This window comes from Mya arenaria, chromosome 7 (assembly GCF_026914265.1).
Source record: "Mya arenaria isolate MELC-2E11 chromosome 7, ASM2691426v1".
NCBI classification, from domain to species: domain Eukaryota; kingdom Metazoa; phylum Mollusca; class Bivalvia; order Myida; family Myidae; genus Mya; species Mya arenaria.
Window position 1 is genome coordinate 1,559,520 of NC_069128.1, and position 23,760 is coordinate 1,583,279.

At 33.7% G+C, this 23,760-nt stretch overlaps 1 protein-coding gene across 1 annotated transcript; it reads right to left on the reverse strand.

Moving 5' to 3' along the window:
- Positions 1-19,740: 19,740 nt before the first annotated feature.
- On the reverse strand, positions 19,741-21,849 carry LOC128240399 (uncharacterized). The gene is made up of 3 exons (XM_052957035.1): positions 21,813-21,849; positions 19,939-21,538; positions 19,741-19,777 (listed from the first exon to the last, which is right to left on the reverse strand). Exons 1-3 carry the CDS (start codon positions 21,847-21,849, stop codon positions 19,741-19,743), a joined length of 1,674 nt encoding a protein of 557 aa, XP_052812995.1.
- Between the last annotated feature and the right edge of the window lie 1,911 nt (positions 21,850-23,760).

The window sequence follows — 23,760 nt, forward strand, 5'->3', positions numbered from 1 at the left end:
AAGCCCAAAAACATTACTTGCCCGACATTAGCTCTACCATAACAAGAACGGCATATGCATTTGTTATACCAAGTAGCCGATCCAAATACCTTAATTATGTAGCAACGTCAACACGACGCGGCTTCCAGAAAGATTCAGTTATATAAAGTATTGATGGAGACTGTACTGAAGCAATTAAGTATACAATACAGGGATAAAATAAACCAAACAGTTTTTTATTTAACATTTGGTTCAACGGTGGAACGGTACTGGTGGTCTAATAAGAGCTGTGCCCCTCTTAATATAGATGTGCAAAAAAAATCCACAAAAAAACGAACTTACGTTTGACCCCCTATGATCAGCTGACTATTATAGATTATTGAAGCACACGCTCCGAGAAAAGCAGTCTATCTTACAAGTACATGAAATACGTATATGCACTCTGTATATTATTGTGTGTACATGTAAAGGCAAATATCTTCGATGTAGAGGAAACAATACTGAAACGTGAATGTTGACAAAAGACATTGTTCAGGTTTTAAAACATGTTGTATTTGATGAACAATGAGTGATTTACAGAGATTGTAATACTATTTTGCTTTACTTTAGAATAAATTATACTCTTACAATGCATTACTCTTGAAGATTTTTATTAAGGGAATAATAAACTCTTTACAACTTAGATGCGCATAAAAAGATAAAAAACATAGATAGGTTTTGGTGCTGAGAAAATCTTCATCGTAATATCACGTATTAAAAGAAAATTATAACCTCGTTTCCCCGGCTGTCGGTGATGATCTTGTGTTCTTTCCCTTCAACCGTTAATGTGTCCTCGCGTTTTCTAGGATACATATCGGAAGACAGGCGCAGACCGCCTTTTGTTAGAGATCGACCAAACTCATCCATGTTCGTACTGTAGAAGGTGTACATTTACAACGTCAATTTTCGCTATGCAATTATATCCGCCGACAACTTAGATAAACTAGTTTAATATTAGTTGATCTCAAACTATGATATTACATGTGTCTAGGGTAAAATGAGATGTTTGTTATTTTGTTACTCTGTTTGTTCTCCATTTTCCAACACGATTTACGTATACGTATGTGATAGTTTCAAAAAACATAATACGTGTTTGATACATAATTTATCACTAATTAAAATGCTGTGTCCCTTACCTGTCATTTTCGTCATTTTTGTCAACATTTTTCTGGTTCTTTTTTCTTACGATAAGATAAACAATGACCACTGACAAAACTACGATAATTGCTCCCCCTGTTCCACCAGATATTGCAGCGATGTACGTTGACGACAGGGACATTTTCTCAACAGTCGTTTCGCAATGTTCCCCAGAGTAAACAAAACGGTCATCGTTACTAGGGCATCTAAACACAATATTTGAATATAAATCGCAACTATTAATATATTATACATATTATATATTATACCGTTATATGTTTTTGTACTAAGAACATTAATGCACAATCATAACTATGATCTGTTTCTTTAATTACGAATCCACTGGTCGTACCAGGGCTGCGAAACAATCAGTTAAGCAATACTATATATAAATTATATTCTGTCTATTTTCCATCCATGTGTTGTTAAACTTTTACTCTAATCCTATGCACTGTAGGACAATATACGCAATTATTTCACGAGCATACTAAGACATTATAGAACACGTAAATTATATCATATTTCACGCGTGCGTTTTAGAAATGGATACATTCTTATAAATATACGAGATATATAACTTTCCATCAATAGGCACTTACTATATAGGCTCATGTCTCTCTCCTTAGCAATTAAAAGAGTTAAATTGGCATGTTCAGAATATTTACCTGCACTGCGTAGAATTTGTTCGTCTGTCGAAGTAGCATACACCATCGTTAATGCATCCGCCGTTATTAGTTGTTTTACAAGGGTCAATACACTGAACATTGCCTTTGTCTAACTTAAGAACACATATTTCGCCAATTATACAGTTCGAACACGCAGTCGAAGTCCTCTTTTGCTCCGCTAAAATTGTTTTGTAATAACACAATGTAATACAAGGATATAGCAAGGGATATATTAAAATCAATATTTTATGCATCTTTTAAGCTAATAAGCCAGCTCAAACGTGTTTGACGAATTAAATTTGTTTTTGCATTCTTCATTTGTCAGATTTTGTACCAATAGTTTTATTTTAGATACTGCTCTACTTTACATTGAAATATGCAACTCATTGGACAACAACAGTCTATTTATTCTTACACCCCCATCGTCACTGCGAACTTGACGATGTGATATGAAATGAATATTTTAAAGAATTATTCAATAATTGTACGGCGGCAACTGAGAAATTACATTACCATTCTGCAAAGCGTGTTCGATAGACGTTCTATTTACAGCCAGGGCACAATCCTTGCAAAAATTAAAATTCGTATGATGATCTGCATCTGCCATGCCAATTGTAGTTTTCTTTATATCCGTGAGATTTACGTCTCCTTGGCAAATGACTTCATAGTCACAGACAATACTTCCCTTTCTACAAAGAAAAACACACACAGCATGGTATGTATCAGTGTTTGACATGATATGTAAATGTATTTTTAAAAATAGTAAAATGTTAATGAACATCTGTATGGTGACCTTTGTTCAGATTGATTGACATGTTGTAAAAAGTTGTTTGGGTTGTTCAAGAACAGAACATGAATACACAATAAACAATACGTCTCTAGAATTTTAAAGAACATTCCGAATACTCTTGAATATGTTCATTTGGTAAATCTTGGTAAACTGATTTGGTGTTTAATACTACGTTTTCTTTAAAAGTTAATCAGTGTTCATAAAAGTTTGTGTAGTGCTAGAAAAAGTCTTAATGATTATATTTAATTAAATGATTCTGTGAGAATTACATTACAATCTTTTGTGGGAATAAAGGCGTTGGTGGATTTAATTAGTGCTCATTTACTGTGTTGGATCAAATATGCAGACAATTATAAAAACCAGATTAGTGAATTTGTGTATTGAACTTTAGACATTATATATTACTTCTAATTCTGTATTTAATAAATTATATAACTGATTGCCATATCACAAAGTTTGTAAAATGGTAAGTTGATAAACTTTGTTGTCATAATTTTTGTTGCAGATACTCTTTCTCTGCTGGTGGTCCTTACAGTGTTAACATATGACCCTGTCTGTATTGCATTCTAATTTTAAAAAGAGGTTAAATGATAGACTTTTGGGCTTTTCTCTGCAGTAGTATTTGTTTTATCCATTTCGAAATACGTGATGTGAAATTACGTTTTTGAATGATTTATTTAAAAAAAATTTAATCCTCAAAATAAAAATAAAAATGCATTGAACGCAATTACAAAATGCAACAAAACCGAAAAAATAATCTTAATTTTGAGCGCACTACGTCGTAACTTTGCTATTGCCATAAATTCAATGTTGCTTTTTTACTATATATTTTCATTTTTCAAAAGGCATTTATGTTTTAAATATGTTTTAATATTATTTTTATACTTACACTGTTACTTTCATTAAGTAATTCACTTCATTTATAATATTTCATTCAAAAATGATGATATGATTTATGATAAAGTTTAATAACAATATATAAATGCTTTTTTGACTCGGAATCATTGGCCAGGTAGCTATTTAGTAAAAAATACGTATAAAATTATATCAACCGAAAGAAGTGTGACTGAAACTGCTGTTTGATCCGTGGATCCGTATTCAACTCGAGGCTGATGATATTTTATTTAAACTTTTCCGGTAAAATTCGTTCAAAATTCACTTTATTTAATGTCAATTTGCATGACATTTTTTCGTTCCAATTTCGTGCTTATAACGTATGACAAATTAGGGAAGACATAGATAAATGTAGATAAGTACTGTTCAAATTAATGTACTGCTTTTATTTAGATTCAAACGATTGGTTTAATTCATTTACATTGCAGGTTACATGAATAAGACATTTTATAAACGCTGTGTGTATATGTTTCTGTTTAAAACCGTCGACTTGCTTCTTACAATCAAAGACTGAAAGTGAATTTGTCGGACGTTTTGTCACATACTATGGTGAAAAACGTTATCCTCGTTGGCACGATACTACAATTTACAAGCATGCTTTAATACTGTGTCATAAATCGAGCGCTTTATAATTTTGAATATGTATCTCGTTAATGTTATGTTTATATTTGTAAGCATATTGGACTTACTTCACGTCTATTATGTTTATTCGTTGAAACTTGTCCGTATTTTTGTATAACTGAGTGAGCTGAAAATAATCAATAATAAAAGAAACTTATATCCGTACTACTAACAAATCATATTGTTTACTTTAATATGTTTACCATTTGAAGGTTATACATTTCAAACGTATGACTTAGCTGTTGTATAGAGTAGGTGTTCTCTATTATACACAATTCTCAAAATCAAACTATATTTATGTTCTCCTATTAATGAGGTTTAGTTAATGATAGAGCGTACTAAAACTTGTTAGCTTCTAGTAATAAGCACACGATAAAACATTGCTAGAAGGGCATTGTACGAACCAGGTCTTTAAATTCAAGTTCGTATGTCAACTTCATCGATTCATTAAACGTCGCTTTTGTTAATGATAATTGCAGCTGTATGGAGACGGTTACACTACCTTAAAGGAAAATTATTATGTATCTATACCAGGAGTATTTTTTGTCCAAATTATAAAACAAAATCGAAAACTATACGTTATTATTTTACTGCAGTTGTTTGCCACTTCAATTTATTTCAAAAACGGTAAAACGTATTGATAACAAGTGTCAATTACTTAAAGTGCAAAACACAACGATTCAGATGGGCACTATAACATATTTGAGCCGCATCGCTTGATGCTTTGGTCTTTGGACGTTCATTTGCATTAGCTGTTTCATGTGGGTTCTTTAATCAAATGAAATTTCAGGAAGCAATACTGAAAATGCAAAGAGATATATCTACAATTGCGTAAAAAACATGTTTACAAGTCAGAACATGCAATGCGCATTTAGTTTACTAAATTTGTCAACAAAAGTACATTATTAAATGACACCCACAATTAACATATCAATATTCCGACTAGCTGATTATACAAGTTGTTTTCCGAACCGGGAATCTTGATGGAACAATTAAGAAACAATTGAGGATTCATTTAAGTTTTGAAACATTAAACGTTTAAGACGGACACAAAGAAAGTAGTCGAAATGAATCGGAAAGAAACCCGTGGTTTCTAAGGAAATATCATGATTTGTCAAGCAAATGACTATGCGCCAAAAACAGTTCTTTTTGTGGAAAGACGTTTAAAAGAAATTGTAAATTATTGCAAACAGTCATGTCTTGGGTATTTTATAATCAGATGTTTGAATTTGTAATATTTATGACAGAACGTTTAAAATCGCTCATATACTCACCCATATAAATGTTTTTACATATAAATACAAAAATATTTATGCGTAAAATATTCTTTACCGATATTGAAACTTGAAGATGCATGTTTATTGCAATCACAATGCCCATTTCTCCAAAAACCAGATCGTTCTCTCTCGTTTGCATCCCGCTTCTTTTTTTTCTAATAGTTGTTACATTAATGGTAGCAGAAGTCGGTCCTGTTGTAGTTGTATCTGGTACAATGGTAGTAGAAGTCGGTGCAGTGGTAGTTGTATCTGGTGGAGTGGTAGTAGAAGTCGGTGCAGTGGTAGTTGTATCTGGTGCAGTGGTAGTAGAAGTCGGTGCAGTGGTAGTTGTATCTGGTGGAGTGGTAGTAGAAGTCGGTGCAGTGGTAGTTGTATCTGGTTCAGTGGTAGTAGAAGTCGGTGCTGTAGTAGTTGTATCTGAAAGAGTTGTAGTAGAAGTCGGTGCTGTAGTTGTTGTATCTGGAAGAGTGGTAGTATAAGTCGGTGCTGTTGTAGTTGTATCTGGTGGAGTGGTAGTAGAAGTCGGTGATGTGGTAGTTGTATCTGGTAGAGTGGTAGTAGAAGTCGGTGATGTGGTAGTTGTATCTGGAAGAGTGGTAGTAGAAGTCGGTGCTGTTGTAGTTGTATCTGTTTCAGTGGTAGTAGAAGTCGTTGCTGTTGTAGTTGTATCTGATGGAGTGGTAATAGAAGTCGGTGCTGTGGTAGTTGTTTCTGGAAGAGTGGTACAAGAAGTCGGTGATGTGGTAGTTGTATCTGGTAGAGTGGTAGTAGAGGTCGGTGATGTGGTAGTTGTATCTGGAAGTGTGGTAGTAGAAGTCGGTGATGTGGTAGTTGTTTCTGCTAGAGTGGTAGTAGAAGTCGGTGATGTGGCGGTTGTATCTGGTAGAGTGGTAGAAGTCGGTGATGTGATAGTTGTGTCTGGTAGAGTGGTAGAAGAAGTCGCTGATGTAGTAGTTGTATCTGGAAAAGTGGTAGTAGAAGTCAGTGATGTGGTAGTTGTATCTGGTAGAGTTGTAGTTGTTTCATTTTTGCTTGTAGAAGTAGTAAGCTTTTGAGTCGTAGAAGGGAACGTAGAGGATGAGCTTGATTTTGTTGAAGGGCTTTGTGTATTGCATGTACAAACATCTCCATGTTGCAATGAAGTTACTCTGTATATTCCATAAAAAGCAGAAGCTGAAACGTTATGATACTATTATTAATATGTTTAAAATTTTAAACAATAAGACGTATCTAATTAGACCTAGGCTACTTTGGAGCCAAAGCGTGTCACAACACAGAGTTAGTACATGATGTTTTGTAATACATGGAAACATGACCCAGGGTTATGTAAATGAAATATAGCATATCTTTATGCCTAAACAAGTCAACAACTAGTAATGGTCATAAATAGATGTCAAACAGTACACAGTACATAAAGCCTAGAACCTGTAACTGTTCAAATGGATTATTCTGGCGGTTTACTTATCCTATTGAATTGTATGGGGCTTATGCCAGAGGGAACCAAATAATATTAAAATATGGAAGGTTTTGGTATCTTTTGACCTAACCCAGCGACTTATAATCTCTCTGGTTTCATAATAAGTAAACAGTTGTTTAAGCAGAGTCTCATGTTCATCGTTAAATGTATATTTCTATACATATACTGTTGCAAATTATGTTTTCTTAAATTAAAGAGGCATAATATAGATTAATGCGAACCAAAATTTTAAGTACAAACATATGGTTATTGGATGCATAAATAAATAAGCCATTCTATGGCGCCTTTTTACTGGAGAATTTGTGACGTAGCAATTAATTTATAAAAGCTTTTATATTTTTTCTGTACACATATCATTTTTTATGTTTGAATCACTAAATTCAAATGATAATAAATAGTAATGCGGTATTTTTTATATTTTGTTTGCATCAACCTATTTGTGCCCCTTTTACTTCTGGTTAAGTCCTGAACAAGTACTTTACATGACTTACCTAAGATAAAGAACGTCTGTAACTGACAAAATCGCATGGTAAATATTCTGTAAGAAAATGAAAAGTTCATTTAAGAAAAAATATAACCTTTGAAATAAGAAGAAAATGTTGTTAAAACTACGAAACAATGATTATTCGTGCATGCATATCATGGTTATTTATAGATATTTATATATAGATATACAGCAAACGCATTGAAATTGTTTATAAACTAATGATATTTATTACAAAAAATTAAAATCAGAAAATATATGCCAAACAAGTCGTTAAATTACTCCTATAAAAACTGGCAACTATATATATATGAAGTATATGCACAATGGAAAGGAATGGGAAGCCAAATGCAGTTTCTACAAATGTATGAAAAGTTCGTATGAAATAAAAATACATGATCAGAGCAAAAAAGTCCATTCTAAAATCAAAACATACGGTGGCATATATAGAGGTGACATATTTAATCTCAACGCTATGTTCACTTATGTAGCATTTGTTGATATACATGCGTATGTATTGATTTTAAATACGAGTGCCACTTTGATATGTCGCGGCCATGACGTACTACATAGATATCTGGTGGTAACAACTTAGTTATGTAATGGACACGACTAACTATGTCGTCCCAACGAAATAGTTTTCTCAGCGTTGTTGCCACTATATCTACGTCAGAAAACGAGATAGTGAGTCATGGTTACAACACAACTAAGTCGCAGCCACGTGACACCTGGTTAGGAGAGCTAAAGACCCTTACACATGTCAACACTATGTCACAGTTGACAGTTATTTAGCTTAAATGTATTTAATACAAACAAATATAAATCAAGAGAACTATCTTATTATCTATTTTTACAGCGATTATGTTACAGTGCGAGTATCAGTTTCGCCCCTAAAGATAGAGTATGCAGAAATAGAAGCACTGCATTCAGTCCTTTAGATAAGTCAATGTTCAAGGTCATCACTTGATCCAAAATGTTGACTTCTAAAATTCAAATTACTATCATGTTTTCTTTAAGTAATTTGATAACACATTTTAACTACTAGTCCAAGTTTAGAATCATTTATGATATAAATTTTAATATTCTTACTAGTTTCAACAGATTTTGCCTTAAATATACCTTTTCAATATACTTGCGGGATAGTAAAATAAATTGGTCTTCTTTTTTGATAATTTTCTTTATCGATAAATAATTGCGTTTCATATTAAACCAAAAACGCTGCCTTGCCAGAACCAGAATCTTACGTTGCAAATATTTTAATTTGGGATATCATAAATAAATAATGTATCACTTTTCTTTTTCTTATTGCATTCTAATGACTTTATCGTTCTCCCTGCTTTACAGATAAGGTAGTTCAGTTAATATAAGTGAAGACTTGTACTAATTAGTGTACCAAATAAGAGTTATTTAAGTGTCATACAATCCTACACCGTTCACGTTATCATTTATTCTATTTCTCAATATTACCTTGTTTGCAGTTCGCATATCTAATCAATCGCAATCGTAATGGAAAAGATGGGTGTGCCATGTTGACCGTTTGCTTACGTTTATTGTTGAAAATAACGATTATTAATTTACACTCGGTTGAACATGAAGAATAGTTGTTTCAGGTTTTTATTCTGAGAACATTAGTTAGTTACACTAACATAAAAATATCACTCAATTGAAGGGCAAAGACACAGCTGGATTTGCGAGCTTACATCATCCTTTTCCAAAATGAAATAAGTAAAAAAAAATATATAAAAAGGCCTTTGTAGTTGTGAAAAGTGTGCTTGATGGCACAAATACAATGAAATATGACCGTTGACAACAACAAAATACAAAATGATACATAAGAAATGTGTGAATGATGATCATGCACGTTAGCTTTAAACATAAATTGCAGACTCCGTAGATAGTTTGCGTTAATTCTCAAAACCTAATTGTATGAGGTAAGTGCATACAAATATCAAATTGCAAAACACTATATCTCGATGGAGATGGATGTAATATGCACTACGGTCGTAATGTCAAATGTAATCACTTTTACCTAATTTACCAATTGTACAGCTTTGCTTGACTGTACTTATCGTAGAAAATGGAAAATATCTTACTCTCTTTCTTAATTATTGCAGGAAACGTTATTAACACACACACACACGCGCGCGCACGCACGCACGCACGCACGCACGCACGCACGCACGCACGCACGCACACACACACACACACACACACATACACACACATTTAAATTGTCACATACGGCTGCATTTATTCTTCTGCTAATACATATACGTCTGAGATTTAAATGTAATAGTCACCAAACAATATTTGGACGTTATTTCAATAATTGTACATTATTGATTTTTAAATTGTATATTTATGTGTTAATGCAACAACAAAGCAAATGAGTACATACTGAATGTCGAAGCAGATGTTTATCAATGAAATTGCTCTGTGATTTCCGTAACTGCAATTTGCTTTATACTTAACACTCATCGGACAAGAGTCTCATTTCAGATAACATAGGAAGATAAAGAAATAGTCGTTAGCATTTCTTTCATGTGAACCTGTCTATTGATGGCAATTGTCTAGACTTGGTGCGTAATGGATTTAAAGCTGATTTAAAACATAATGCGAAGTTTGGATCGATGCATATTTCTCTCTTGGAGATTTAAACTAGTTTGTCAACATTTACTTAATTAATTTTCAAGCAACAAAAACAAATGTGATTTGATGTCGTGAGTGTCATTAAAAGTACTAATAGGACCCTTCGGTATAGGTTAAATCCGTTACTTGTTTACGTTTTATTGAGAAAAGTGACAATCAAGAATTTAAATAATAGTCCAAAGTCTGAAAGGGCTTACCTTACAGATATTACTTAGCTGATACTCTTTGAACGTTTAATTTTCCCGACAAGAAGAGTTTTCAAAAGTTCAACGTAAGTCCCCTGTCTTCAATAATCCATAACACTTATTTAGAGATTTCTTTTTCTTAAGAATCTCTGACCTATCTGAACGATTTCAAAACAATGGTGTGGAAACCCCTGGTGTCCTTATATAGTGTATATGCACGTGAAAACTGATTCAACGCGCATAATGATTTTCAAAGACATTATTGGCCCCGATTGTGATAAAAATTAAGAATCTTACGTACCAGAAAATATTTACAACAATTAGAGCCAGACATCGGCCCATTCAATTAAAGCTTCAAATTTGTTGTGCCCTATCTCATTTACGAGCTATTTCGAGTACAGTGTGTCGACTTTGTGAGTCCCTTATACTGCCTACATATTCCTTGAATCTCGCGTACCATAAGATGGGATTTCAGTATATATGCAAAAAGCTACAGATCAGTCCATGTCTATTGTAATGAATTTAATATACTCACTTTTACTCATATGTATTCAATCCTTTATTTTGAATGTTCACTTACTCAAACAACTGACGTTATAAGAGCTTCCATATCACTAAATTTTCGTACATTTAAATCAGTATCAGTAATATGTTGAATATAACTTTGTTAACCTGCTTGCAAAAGGCCGATATAGAAACCTTATTTAATAGAATAGATTGCCATGTAAAGTTTCTTCTTATCGCATATGTTGGAAAATATCGATAAGAACAATCCTAAAGAGTGAACTACAACGTAGTACCATGATGTAAACGCCCTTTATCAAAATGTATACGAGGCACTTTCTCAAATAAGTATAGTAATATTATATTACTTTTCTGTGTAAGAAATGTTGTAATTTAGTTAATTAAACAGGATATTAGATTTGTTTAACCATTCACGATGTTGAATACTTAAAGTTTTAGTTTATAAATAACATAAATGTTCATTGTATCGCATATATAATCCATGTTTTTAAATGATGTTTCAAGTGTATAAAATTGATTTATTACACATTTTAATAACTTACATGTAAATATGTGATATGTTTTTTAATCAATGTGTTTTAATTATGCGTCACACCAAATTAGATTCAAAACATTTTATGTGGGCATTTAATTTTAATCTTTATCTCATCGAAAACTGACAAAAATTCGAATACGATGGAAATAATCTATTCAAAGTTAACTCATTGTCCTATTGTCAGTTATGAACACTTATTGATTTCAACTTAACTAATGATTTTTGTCAGAGGTTTGTTTATAACTTTAATTATAATTTGTGTAGGCATTTGGACTAACATATTGCACAACAGTTTCTAACATACATGTACCACCTTCCGTTTGAAGAAGATATAATCAAGAAGAATCCAAAACTAAGAATGTACTCTTTGCGTGACAATTACTGAAATATGGCAGCACACATAAATAACTAGTTTTATTTCCATTTATTTGGATAAACACATATGACTTTCTACAGAGGCGAATAGAATGTGTTTTTTTTATATAAATGGAAACTCTTAAGTTGCTGAGCGGAGCTCTGTATAAGTGAAAAAAAATCAGGAGTATGAATATTGTCTGCAACAGCGGTATATATTCCGTAACACTTTATACCTCGACGCAATTGACTGACAAATGAATATAAAATGTATAAAATGAGGAAGGGTAGGCAACTCTACTGTTAATGAATCAGCAAGTAACAATTATTCCCTCGTCAATAACTTAACACTTTCGGGCGTCTCCTAAGTCCATTGGTATCGGCTAATGAAAATATATGGTAGGACATTGGCTGGATTAGTTTAATCCAGCTTTCACAAGAATACTTGTCTTATGGAAACATAAGTATGAGTGTCTGCCTCATCTATAATTTCGCTTTTTTGACAATATTGTTAGTGACATCCGTTGTTAAAATCTTCTTGGTGACGTCATCGTGACTGGTGACCTTAATGCGAGAATAGATCAACGGTCAGACCTAGTTTAAATCTTAATCTGCAGAGATATGTTATTATGCATGATGACGATATCAATAGTATAACTTGAAATTTACCGCTAAGTAAATCCGCAAATACCTAATTAAAAAGGTTTGGAAATAAATTGATATCACATTGTAAAGAATGAAAAAAAATATTGTCAATTTGCACATTGAACCTTGTAGTTTTACATGATATAAGTTCTTTAAAAATTATGTTGGAGCAAGCGAAGTAAAATGTTATTTCAAATTACAAATTATTTTTGACGTTTAAATCTATGAAAGATGTGCATATTACAAAATTTTGGTCCACTGTCCCATTGAATGTGTTATGAATGTCAGGATCCTAACAATATGTTACATAAAGAATTGAGAACCCCAATCCCAAGAACTAATGAAATGTTGACCATAAAAGGTATCTGTTTGATGATGTAAATGTTAAGTTTGCTTATGGTTAAATAAATATAAATAAGTATGTTAAAATTATTTGCATTATCTCTTAGACTAGTGAAATCACCCAGCTTAATTTAAATTTACATTATTCATTAAGTCGTTAATACAGAACATCGCCAATAGAGGTGAACTGGGGTACCCCTGTTTCACCCAAGTGGAATAAGCGTTGAAAAACGGGGATCTCATACACGACTTAAAATAATTAAACATCCCTTTAAGCGCATAAACAAACTGGATACTTACATTTTAATTTCATGAATCGTGATCAATGCCACCAAAACATTGTTAAAACCCATTTAAAACACAGTACAACTGAACTTCTTAAGGTTTGGAAATAATTGAAAGAAAAATTGAAATACAGTCCGATATAGACTTCCCTTTTCGAAACCGAATTGATTATAAGTAAGCTTCTCCTTCTCAGCTGACCCTTTTGTAAATCTGTTTAGTAAAATGTTAAAATAGATTTTGGCTAGAATGCCAATTAGAGTGATTTCCCTCTATTTTTGCATCAATCACATCATCCTTTTTAAATATTGGTGTGGTATTGCCTATTTTTGATTCCTGGGGATACTCTAGGTTAAAGAATTTTCGATTATTGGTTTCACCTGTCAATATGTTTCTAGTGTTTATTCTCACAGTTACTATACACTGTTTGCATCGTGTCACACAGACGCCAAAGTATTGAACAGGCTTGGTAGATTTAAAACTAGATCCAGGTCACATAAAGTTGTAAAATTCATGATTAAGTCTAGAACACTTTGTCCTTTTCATTGTTATGAATTTAGTATGTTTATTTATTTATAAAAAGACAACATTTCAGATTATTTGGCTAGCAGTTTTGTGAACGAGGTTTTTCAAGCCAACTCTCTACATCTTTGCGACACATGTGTTTTATAGTCGTAATGGAGCACAAGTAATCTAACATGTGCATGTTCATGATGTTGTCTATGTGCGTTCATTTCACAGTCAGTTACTGAAGCAATTTACCCTGTAGTTCTGGCTTTCAGAATTTCAAAAGAACCTATCTAGAACTGTTTAAAATTTAAGCACTATAAATCAAGTTCGATGACGTTTTTTAATAGCAGCGTACACCCAGGACAGCTTTTGTAGGACAATGCCAGGTCTTAATATTAGGGAGAGCACTTCGTCTATGTGCATAAATATTAATACACGGACATTGGCGGGAAATTCCGCAAGTCTCCGGGGATTTCCGGAAAATCGATAATACTAGATGCAATCTTGACATTTTGGTCGCAGGTTCATGTATTCGTTGAAACTGCAATTCAGGAGCTATCGTTAACAAGAATATATCCATGGAATTAAAAAATACCCGGTATTTAATAAAAATACATGAACTACTAAGTAAGAAGCCTGGAGGATTTACAATGTTCCTATCTTGCACTTAACAATTAACGTAATAAAATATATCATAGATTTAACCGTAATTGTACAATTGTTGACGCGTTTGGCCAAACTGACAACCCACGTTGGTGCCTATAAAAATCGTTGATATTATATTTTGAGGTTTGACGAAAGTATAAATAAAATGAATTTAAACAGAAATATTCTTTCTTGGTGAGAGGCAAAAAGGATTTTCCTTTGTAAATGATAAATGATAAAAACAAGGAATGATAAAATTATTTTTTTTGTATATAATCGTAACAGCACATTTATCTCAAAATCCCGCATTTCCTCAAAATGAATTCCTTGTATAACTGTCTTAACCCCTCGTGATTACGACTAACTCCATTCTAGGTAACCTAGCGACTAGCGTGACAACTTTATTTTACTAATAAAATATTGATATACATTCATATAACATCAATACACATCAAACAATAACATACATCAACAGAATAATCAATATATTAATTATCTCAATATTAACATGAAACATACGAGTATATGTAATATTGCTAATGCCATTTCTGTTATTTGCTACATCAATATTGATCACTAGATATGTGTTCACTTTGACTATAAATCCTGATTATAATACATATGACAGATGCAAAACATGACTATAGTTCCAAATGTGATACGTTGTCAATACGTAATTGTGATATCATTATCACTTTTTAAATACACAATGTTTGCACTGTAGTCCTGCACTATGAATATTATGCTTCTATGGAATATGATTTTAAGTGGTTTATATTCTGTTGACATTTGGGCGTAGAATTGGCCGTTGAATCTCACACTGAAAACAAACAGCATCAAACTAAATAACCTAATTGACTTGCTTGTACAAGATACACAATTATAAAAGGGTGCAGTAATGTGTAGGTATTCAAGACAAATTTTTAAGCAGCAATAAGCGACGAGATTGTTATTTACAGACGTGTTAAATACATACATTTTTATTATACATAATATTGTATTTTTCAATTATATAAATATACCATTTTAGGCAATATCATTTTATACTAGGATTTTTTATGTATATCAATTATACACTCTTTATCAAGATATATTGTGGTAAGTGTTCCATTGTATGCAACAGAAATTCTTTTCTTATTTTTTATGAAATGTATTTTAAAGCTGCACTCTCACAGACTGAAAGTTTTGACAACTTTTTATTTTTTCTTGGAACGAGCCAAGCGTTGCGAAAATGCATGGAAACCAGTTATATAAGACTCATGACAAAAAATTAGATCATATATTTTGAAAATTATGTTCAAAAAAGATGTTTTCTGACTTTTTCTTCATCCGTTATAAACGGTTTAAGCCATAAAACATTAAGTTTCGAACGGAAATATGACGAGCTACCATCTGATCTTTTGTCAGCAATCTAATATCATTGGTTTGCAAATATTTACGCAAGAATTTACTCTTTCCAAGACGAAAAAAAGAAGTAAAAACGGTATATCTGTGAGAGTGCAGCTATAAAGCTATTGTTTGATGTACGTCTTACCCTTGATTCGGTGTCGATGTAGTCATACACAGATACAGTCCTTGGCCTGCTGTAGTCTCTCTCCGATGACGTCACACGCGAGGAAGACTGTCGTTGAATGTCTTCTGGATTCGGCTGGTACATATACACCTACGGACAAAATATCTGATGAAACAATATAATGACATCCAAAGGTTTACATCTTAATCTAGTAATAAACAGTATCGTTTCTTTGCCTTTAATATAGTTTTAGATAATGCAGGCCAATAAGGGTCAAACGTAAATACTTTCTGCGGAATTGTGTTCATAGACATGACCAGTGCGGAGCTAGTTGCATTGGATGTACCATGCGCGCTTTACAGAAATTGTAATACTATTGTGCTTTACTTTGGATAGAAATATGCTCTAATAATGCATCACTCCTACCTAACATGTTAGTATTGAGTACCATGACCAGTCCGGAACTAAATGGCGGATTATTGTTCGATTTAAGCTAACTGATTTATGAGTTTTTGCAACTATTTCTTTCTGAGGACGTGTTCATTTAACATCTGTACGATATGGCATTGAGTGTTTTCCTGGAAATTGTATGCAACTGTTGCTCGGTGTAAAATCATAATAACGCAATTGTTTGTGTTTATACTCTAATAACGCATCGCTCTTAAAAAATATCTTCATTAAGTGTGCTATTTAATTCTAACTTGTAGATCTTGTTTTTTTTTTATTTATTGTATATCACATGATCTATTTTTGGAATAATAAACTCTGTAAAACTCAGTTGCTCATTAAAAAATAAACGTTTGGTGTTGGGAAAATCTTTATCATAAAATCATTTGTTAAAATAAAATGATAACCTCGTTTCCCCGGCTGTCGGTGATGATCTTGTGTTCTTTCCCTTCAACCGTTAATGTGTCCTCGCGTTTTCTCGGATACATATCAGAAGACAGACGCAGGCCACCTTTTGTAAGAGATCGACCGAACTCCTCCATGCTCATACTGTAGAAGATGTACATTTACGGCGATACTATTTGCTAGGCTGTTATTTCCGTCGACAATTCAACAGCATGCATAAAATAGTTTCATATAAGAAAAGATGTGCAGACTGCTACGGCAGTACGTGTGTCTACCGGTCTACCGTAAAATGAGATCATATTTTATTTGTTGCTGGGTTTGTACTGTGATAATATCCAAACATGATACATGTTTGATACATAATTTATCATTGACATATGTGATGTCAACCTGTTTCTTACCTTTCATTTTTGTCAACATCCTTCTGCTTCTTCTTTCGTAGGATAAGACAAACAATGACCACTGACAGAACTACGACGATTGCACCCCCTGATCCACCAGCAATCGCAGCGATGTACGTTGACGACAGGGACAGTCTCTCAACAGCAATTTCACAATGTTCTCCAGAGTAAACAAAATGGTCACTGTCACTTTGGCATCTAAACACAATATTTGCATATGAGACTTTAATAAAACTGATTTATTTTACCAAAGTTCAAATAATTTGCAACCGAATTGAGCATGTGTAATCGATAAACAATTATTAAAATATCGTTAAAGAAAGTACAAGCTCCATTTCTTCGAAGTATACAATGCATCTAAAGTAATAAGCCAGCATTTTGGCAAAATATATCAAATTGACTAATAAATTGAGTTAATTAATTTTAATTTTGAACAACGTCACGTCTTTACCCCTAAGAATGAACAAATTTAAAGCACTGTGCTATTTTACCAGCATTTTATCAATTTGCAGTTTATATTTAGTACATACCTACATTTTGTAGAGTTTGCCTTTCTATCAAAGTAACATTCACCATCGTTTTTGCATCCTCCATTGTCCAATTCTTTGCAAGGGTCTATACAATGAACCTCACCTTTTTGTAAATCTATAACACATCTTTCGCCATCTATGCAGTTTGAACACACATCCGTTGTTCTCTTTTGGTCAGCTACAATTGTGATGTAGAATAATTATAAATAAGCTTTGTACCAATAAAACAGACAAAACAGTAAGATGCTTTGCCTCATAGAGCAAAACACTTGTCTAGTTTAAAATAATGATTTCGTACATGTTTACATATACCATTATGTATTATTTCAACGCTGAATTGTTCGTATCGAATATACGCCGGGGTCTGGTAAAGGATATACTAGCGTAAATACCCCTTTAATGCAATTGGTACATTTCATTTATCTAAAATGACTTGCTTTGTTTACTCGAATATACACAACTGCGTTCAATCCTTTAGATATTTCGTTAATGTTAACATTCTACGGTAATCTGTGACTATAAAGATATAAATGTCACCAGTATGTATAGCTTGTGCGATAGCTGTTCTATTTACAACCACGCTGCAGTTCTGACAAAAGGTAAAGTCCATTGATTGATGTGCCTTTCCCATGTTTGCTGTAGTTGTAGCTATTTTCATCAAGTTCACATCCCCTTTGCAAATGACGTCATAGTCGCAAAGAATACTCCCATTTCTACACCGAAAATACACACATTTAACGAATTAGGTATTATAGTGTTAACAAACTTTAAAAATAGTTTTGTTACTAATGACATGCAGCAAAAATATTTATTGTTATAAAAAAGTATTGTACCGCAACATGTAAAATTTGAACATATGCTCGAGTACAACAAACAAATACAGGGAGAAGCCCAGTTTTATAATATCAACGAAATATCTTTTAAGAAGATCATGGTTGACCCCATCGTTGAACGCGATTAATGTTAACGGTACGTTCAAACAATGAAGCGTAAAAACTGAACAACGGACTGTTTATAATTTGCTTTAATGTAAATCATGATTTGTTTCCCATTAAAACAAGGGCGAAACATAATCATGATAAGGAATCAGGATTTTTACTGTTTCAGACTAACCGTTCGTTCAAACATTATTAAATCTGAGAAGCCAGCAATACATAAACCCTATAGGCAGGATGTTCCTTAGAAATTCTTCATCGAAATAATCGTACATTAAAAAATACTTAAACATCTTTTATACCTTTAAGACGAAACACAAGTTTAACTCTCGTAGAAATAACGCTTTTAAAGCATGACCACTAAATTAACTAGTTATCATTTTACAACAACATTTTAGTTTAAAGTATATAATATATTTTACCAGCAACATTACCATATAGTTTAAATCGTATAACTTACGTTACGTTTAGTATGGCTACACTTTGGAACCCTATGGTTGTTTTGTATAACTGGGTAAGCTGAAAAATAATGTCATGATATTTTCATGGAAATTTTATTAACGAGGCACAAAATCATATTTTCTCCCTTTTATGTAAAACTCTTTGAATTTAGTTGTTGTCCTAAATTTACAAATAACTTAATTTCTAATAATGGCTAAATACAACATTATTTCTAAAGTGGCAATTTCTTCAACAATAAGTGACATTATTATCAACAACCTTAAAAATTTGTGAATGGGACTTACTTACCTTTATTTTGAATTGATGTTCGTATTCTCCCTTCAACGATTTATTAAACACACCTTCTTTTAACGAAAGTTGCAGTGGGATAGAGACAGTTGTACTACCTGCAAAGCATTGGAATTGAAGTGAGCATTTTGTTTTGGTAATGTTTATATCAATTGAATTGCCGTTCATGCAGATGCAGATGTTTTGATATTATTTTAAAGAGAAAAAAGATCAAATATGCTACTTTTGAATGGCATTTGCGCATGACAAAAAAGTAAAATAAAAAATTACTTATGTTTAATCAAAACCAGTATCAATTAACTTTCGATATGACAAAAAAAAGGGAAAAACATATGTAATATTACCAATATCAAAGATAGACGATGCATTTTGAGAGCAATCACAATTTCCATTTCTCCAAAACCCCGAAAATTGGCCATCGACTGCACTTCGTTTATATCTTCCGCTGAATCTTGTTGCTGTAGATGTAGGTGTAGTTGGTGCCGAAGTAGTATTGCTAGTGTTTGTACTTGTAAGTATTGAGTTAGGTGTAGCTGGTGCCGAAGTAGCATTGCTAGCGTTTGTACTAGTAAGTGTTGACGTAGGTGTAGCTGGTGCCGAAGTAGTATTGCTAGCGTTTGTACTAGTAAGTGTTGACGTAGGTGTAGCTGGTGCCGAAGTAGCATTGCTAGCGTTTGTACTAGTAAGTGCCGATATAGGTGTAGCTGGTGCCGAAGTAGTAATGCTAGCGTTTGTACTTGTAAGTGTTGACGTGGGTGTAGCTGGTGCCGAAGTAGCATTGCTAGCGTTTGTACTAGTAAGTGCCGATATAGGTGTAGCTGGTGCCGAAGTAGTATTGCTAGCGTTTGTACTTGTAAGTGTTGACGTAGGTGTAGCTGGTGCCGAAGTAGTATTGCTAGCGTTTGTACTTGTAAATGTTGACGTAGGTGTAGCTGGTGCCGAAGTAGTATTGCTAGCGTTTGTACTTGTAAGTGTTGACGTAGGTGTAGCTGGTGCCGAAGTAGTATTGCTAGCGTTTGTACTTGTAAGTGTTGACGTAGGTGTAGTTGGTGCCGAAGTAGTATTGCTAGCGTTTGTACTAGTAAGTGTTGACGTAGGTGTAGCTGGTGCCGAAGTAGTATTGCTAGCGTTTGTACTAGTAAGTGCCGATATAGGTGTAGTTGGTACAGAAGTTGTATTGCTAGCGTTCGAACTTGTAAGTGTTGATTTAGGTGTAGCTGGTGCCGAAGTAGTATTGCTAGCGTTTGTACTTGTAAGTGTTGACGTAGGTGTAGCTGGTGCCGAAGTAGTATTGCTAGCGTTTGTACTTGTAAGTGTTGACGTAGGTGTAGCTGGTGCCGAAGTAGTATTGCTAGCGTTTTTACTTGTAAGTGTTGACGTAGGTGTAGCTGGTGCCGAAGTAGTATTGCTAGCGTTTTTACTTGTAAGTGTTGACGTAGGTGTAGCTGGTACCGAAGTAGTATTGCTAGCGTTTGTACTAGTAAGTGTTGACGTAGGTGTAGCTGGTGCCGAAGTAGTATTGCTAGCGTTTGTACTTGTCGGTGTTGACGTAGGTGTAGCTGGTGCCGAAGTAGTATTGCTAGCGTTTGTACTTGTAAGTGTTGACGTAGGTGTAGCTGGTGCCGAAGTAGTATTGCTAGCGTTTGTACTTGTAAGTGTTGATGAAGGTGTAGCTGGTGCCGAAGTAGTATTGCTAGCGTTTGTACTTGTAAGTGTTGTCGTAGGTGTAGTTGGTGCCGAAGTAGTATTGCTAGCGTTTGTACTTGTAAGTGTTGACGTAGGTGTAGCTGGTGCCGAAGTAGTATTGCTAGCGTTTGTACTTGTAAGTGTTGACGTAGGTGTAGCTGGTGCCGAAGTAGTATTTCTAGCGTTTGTACTTGTAAGTGTTGACGTAGGTGTAGTTGATGCCGAAGTAGTATTGCTAGCGTTTGTACTAGTAAGTGTTGACGTAGGTGTAGCTGGTGCCGAAGTAGTATTGCTAGCGTTTGAACTAGTAAGTGCTGATTTAGGTGTAGTTGGTACAGAAGTAGTATTGCTAGCGTTTGTATTTGTAAGTGTTGATTTAGGTGTAGCTGGTGCCGAAGTAGTATTGCTAGCGTTTGTACTTGTAAGTGTTGATTTAGGTGTAGCTGGTGCCGAAGTAGTATTGCTAGCGTTTGTACTTGTAAGTGCCGATTTAGGTGTAGCTGGTGCCGAAGTAGTATTGCTAGCGTTTGTACTTGTAAGTGTTGACGTAGGTGTAGTTAATGGCGAAGTAATCTTGCTAGCGTTGCTACTTGTAAGTGTTGATTTTGGTGTAGTTGGTGCCGAAGAAGTCTTGTTAGCGTTGCTTCTTGTAGGTGTTGATTTAGATGTAGATGGTACCGAAGTAGTCTTGCTACCGTTGTTACTTGATGGTGTTGATTTAGGTGTAGTTGTTAATGTCAATTGGGGTCTAGATGGTGATGTCTTGATTTCAACACATGAACAAACATCGCCATTTTGTATTGAATACCCGCTATGTGCTCCGTAAAGAACAATTACTGAAATACATTCAATATTAACTATTACAATCTAGATTCGATCGGGCTCTTTTGATTCCATTTACCTACAGTTTGATTATTAGTTTAGGTTAAACTTGATCATATGCTAACGTATTGCAGTTATCTCCAAGATTAACACTCAAAGGCTGTTATACTATCATATTTGCCTTAATACAAACGACTATGATGCATATCTTTGAGACATAAGACTAGTACACTCTTTAGAAAATGCAATGTAAAAAGTTAAAAAGAACTTTTCAATAACGAAACTTACCTATGCATTTATTGAAACAGTTATAAAACACAGACATTTTGGCCATAATAATAACGGTGATACAATTTATTTGGTTAGAGTTCAATATCTTCGTTTACGTAACACGTTTGCGCTTTGAACAATTAAACTAGAATATTTTAATTGTTTTTTAAGTGTTTTACCTGCGATGACGAATGATTTAAGCCCAAAAAACTGCATTGCAACTTTTCTGAAATAAAAACGTTGATTTATATACGGTGTAGGTAAAGATGACGTTTAAATTATAAAATGATTTTTTGGGGTTCCAATGTTAAGAGTGCGCTTTATGTAAAAAGTTAATTATCCTGAGCGATTACCGTTCTGGTTTGAAATTACTCAGAATTAACATAGTCTCATTTTTAAATATCCTAAAAGGAAGCCATACTTTTGAAAGGAATACTAGGTCATCAAGACCGACACAGGCATACATGTCGATCTATTAGAAACGTTTAAAAGTATCACATTTGGGAAATTAAAACTTACGTAAGTTATGATAAACAAATTTTAATTATTTACCAAAATCAATGCAGGGGATCTTTTCAAATTCAAAACAATAAATTGATTTCCTTATTGCAAACAATATACTTGATTCAAAACGTAAGGAATAATGGTCATCTTGTAAAGAAAACTCATCATATACCAAAGTGTAATCATTGTAACAAAATTTCCTTATTTAATGTGTGTATCGAAAGGCAATCCAAATTTGCTCTGCAATTTAAACATTCGAACAAAATGACAAACGTAATATGTTTGTGGCGTTATTTAGTTTGCATTGTATTGACAACTAATTTGTGTGTATTGTTTCCCCCGTCCAAGCGGTTTTGCACAACACGGGAGCTGTATGCAAGAACAGCAGAAACACATGCTACGCACTATGGCTGTAAATCACTTTGCTGGCCACAGTATCATTATTACAGGCCGCGAATTCAGATTATTGCGGTTCGCATAAAAATGCACTCCTGTGGTCCATACCCGTTTAACCGACATATCGTAAATTAGTTTCTTTCGGATCAATTTTGATAAGATGTGATTTATTAGCTTTTAAAAGAACGATCCAGTCACTGAATCCCCAATGTTTGTCCGAAGGTGTACTAGAACAGGCACTAAAGTAAACTTCCCTGTAGCGAATAAGGCATGATTTCTGGTTTCTCCCACAGGCGTCTGACTTATTGTTTGTATCTAAAATGATGATTTATATAATGAGATCAACAACAAATCTGAAGATATGTAATGACAAGAAAGAAACAAGGTATTTGACTCAAACTTACCTGATTTCACGTTAGAGTCAAGTTTTATTCATATGTCAACATAGAAACAATCCATCGTAAAATAGGTGACATGAACGGAGGAGTCAATTTCCTTTAAAATAGTATGCAATATGTTGGTATTACTTAATTGTCTGAAGACAAACATGCATAACGCAATGTCCCATGCTCTTAAGTACTTTCTGAAGTTTCCGTGTAAACTGCACCACACACAGAACTATTAAAGTGATTTAATGCTTCTGTGTATAGATAATACAATTCCATTTCGAAAAATCACAAAATGACAAACACCACAATTTTAGGAATAATCGTATTTCTTCAAACTAAATCCACTTAAAAATTTCGTATGAGGCGGCCATTTCCATTACAAACTCTCAGATGATATCAAGGGCATTACATTTCTCCCACCTCAGATAAGTAGATCAAATGATTTAACCATGCTAGAAATGCATATCTTGTCCTCGGGCAGAGATACGCATTTATTTTCACTACGCACAAAAGAGTGCCAGCAAAAATGCATTTTTACTTAATTTTATTTAACTGAGGTGGAAGTAAAAGCATCTACCATAGCCGCTCGTGTACGATAGGTTCATCGCAACCCTGGCGCAGGCTGTTTTGCGGAAACACGGTAAACCTCGTTTCTGCAAAACACTTTACGCTCGGGT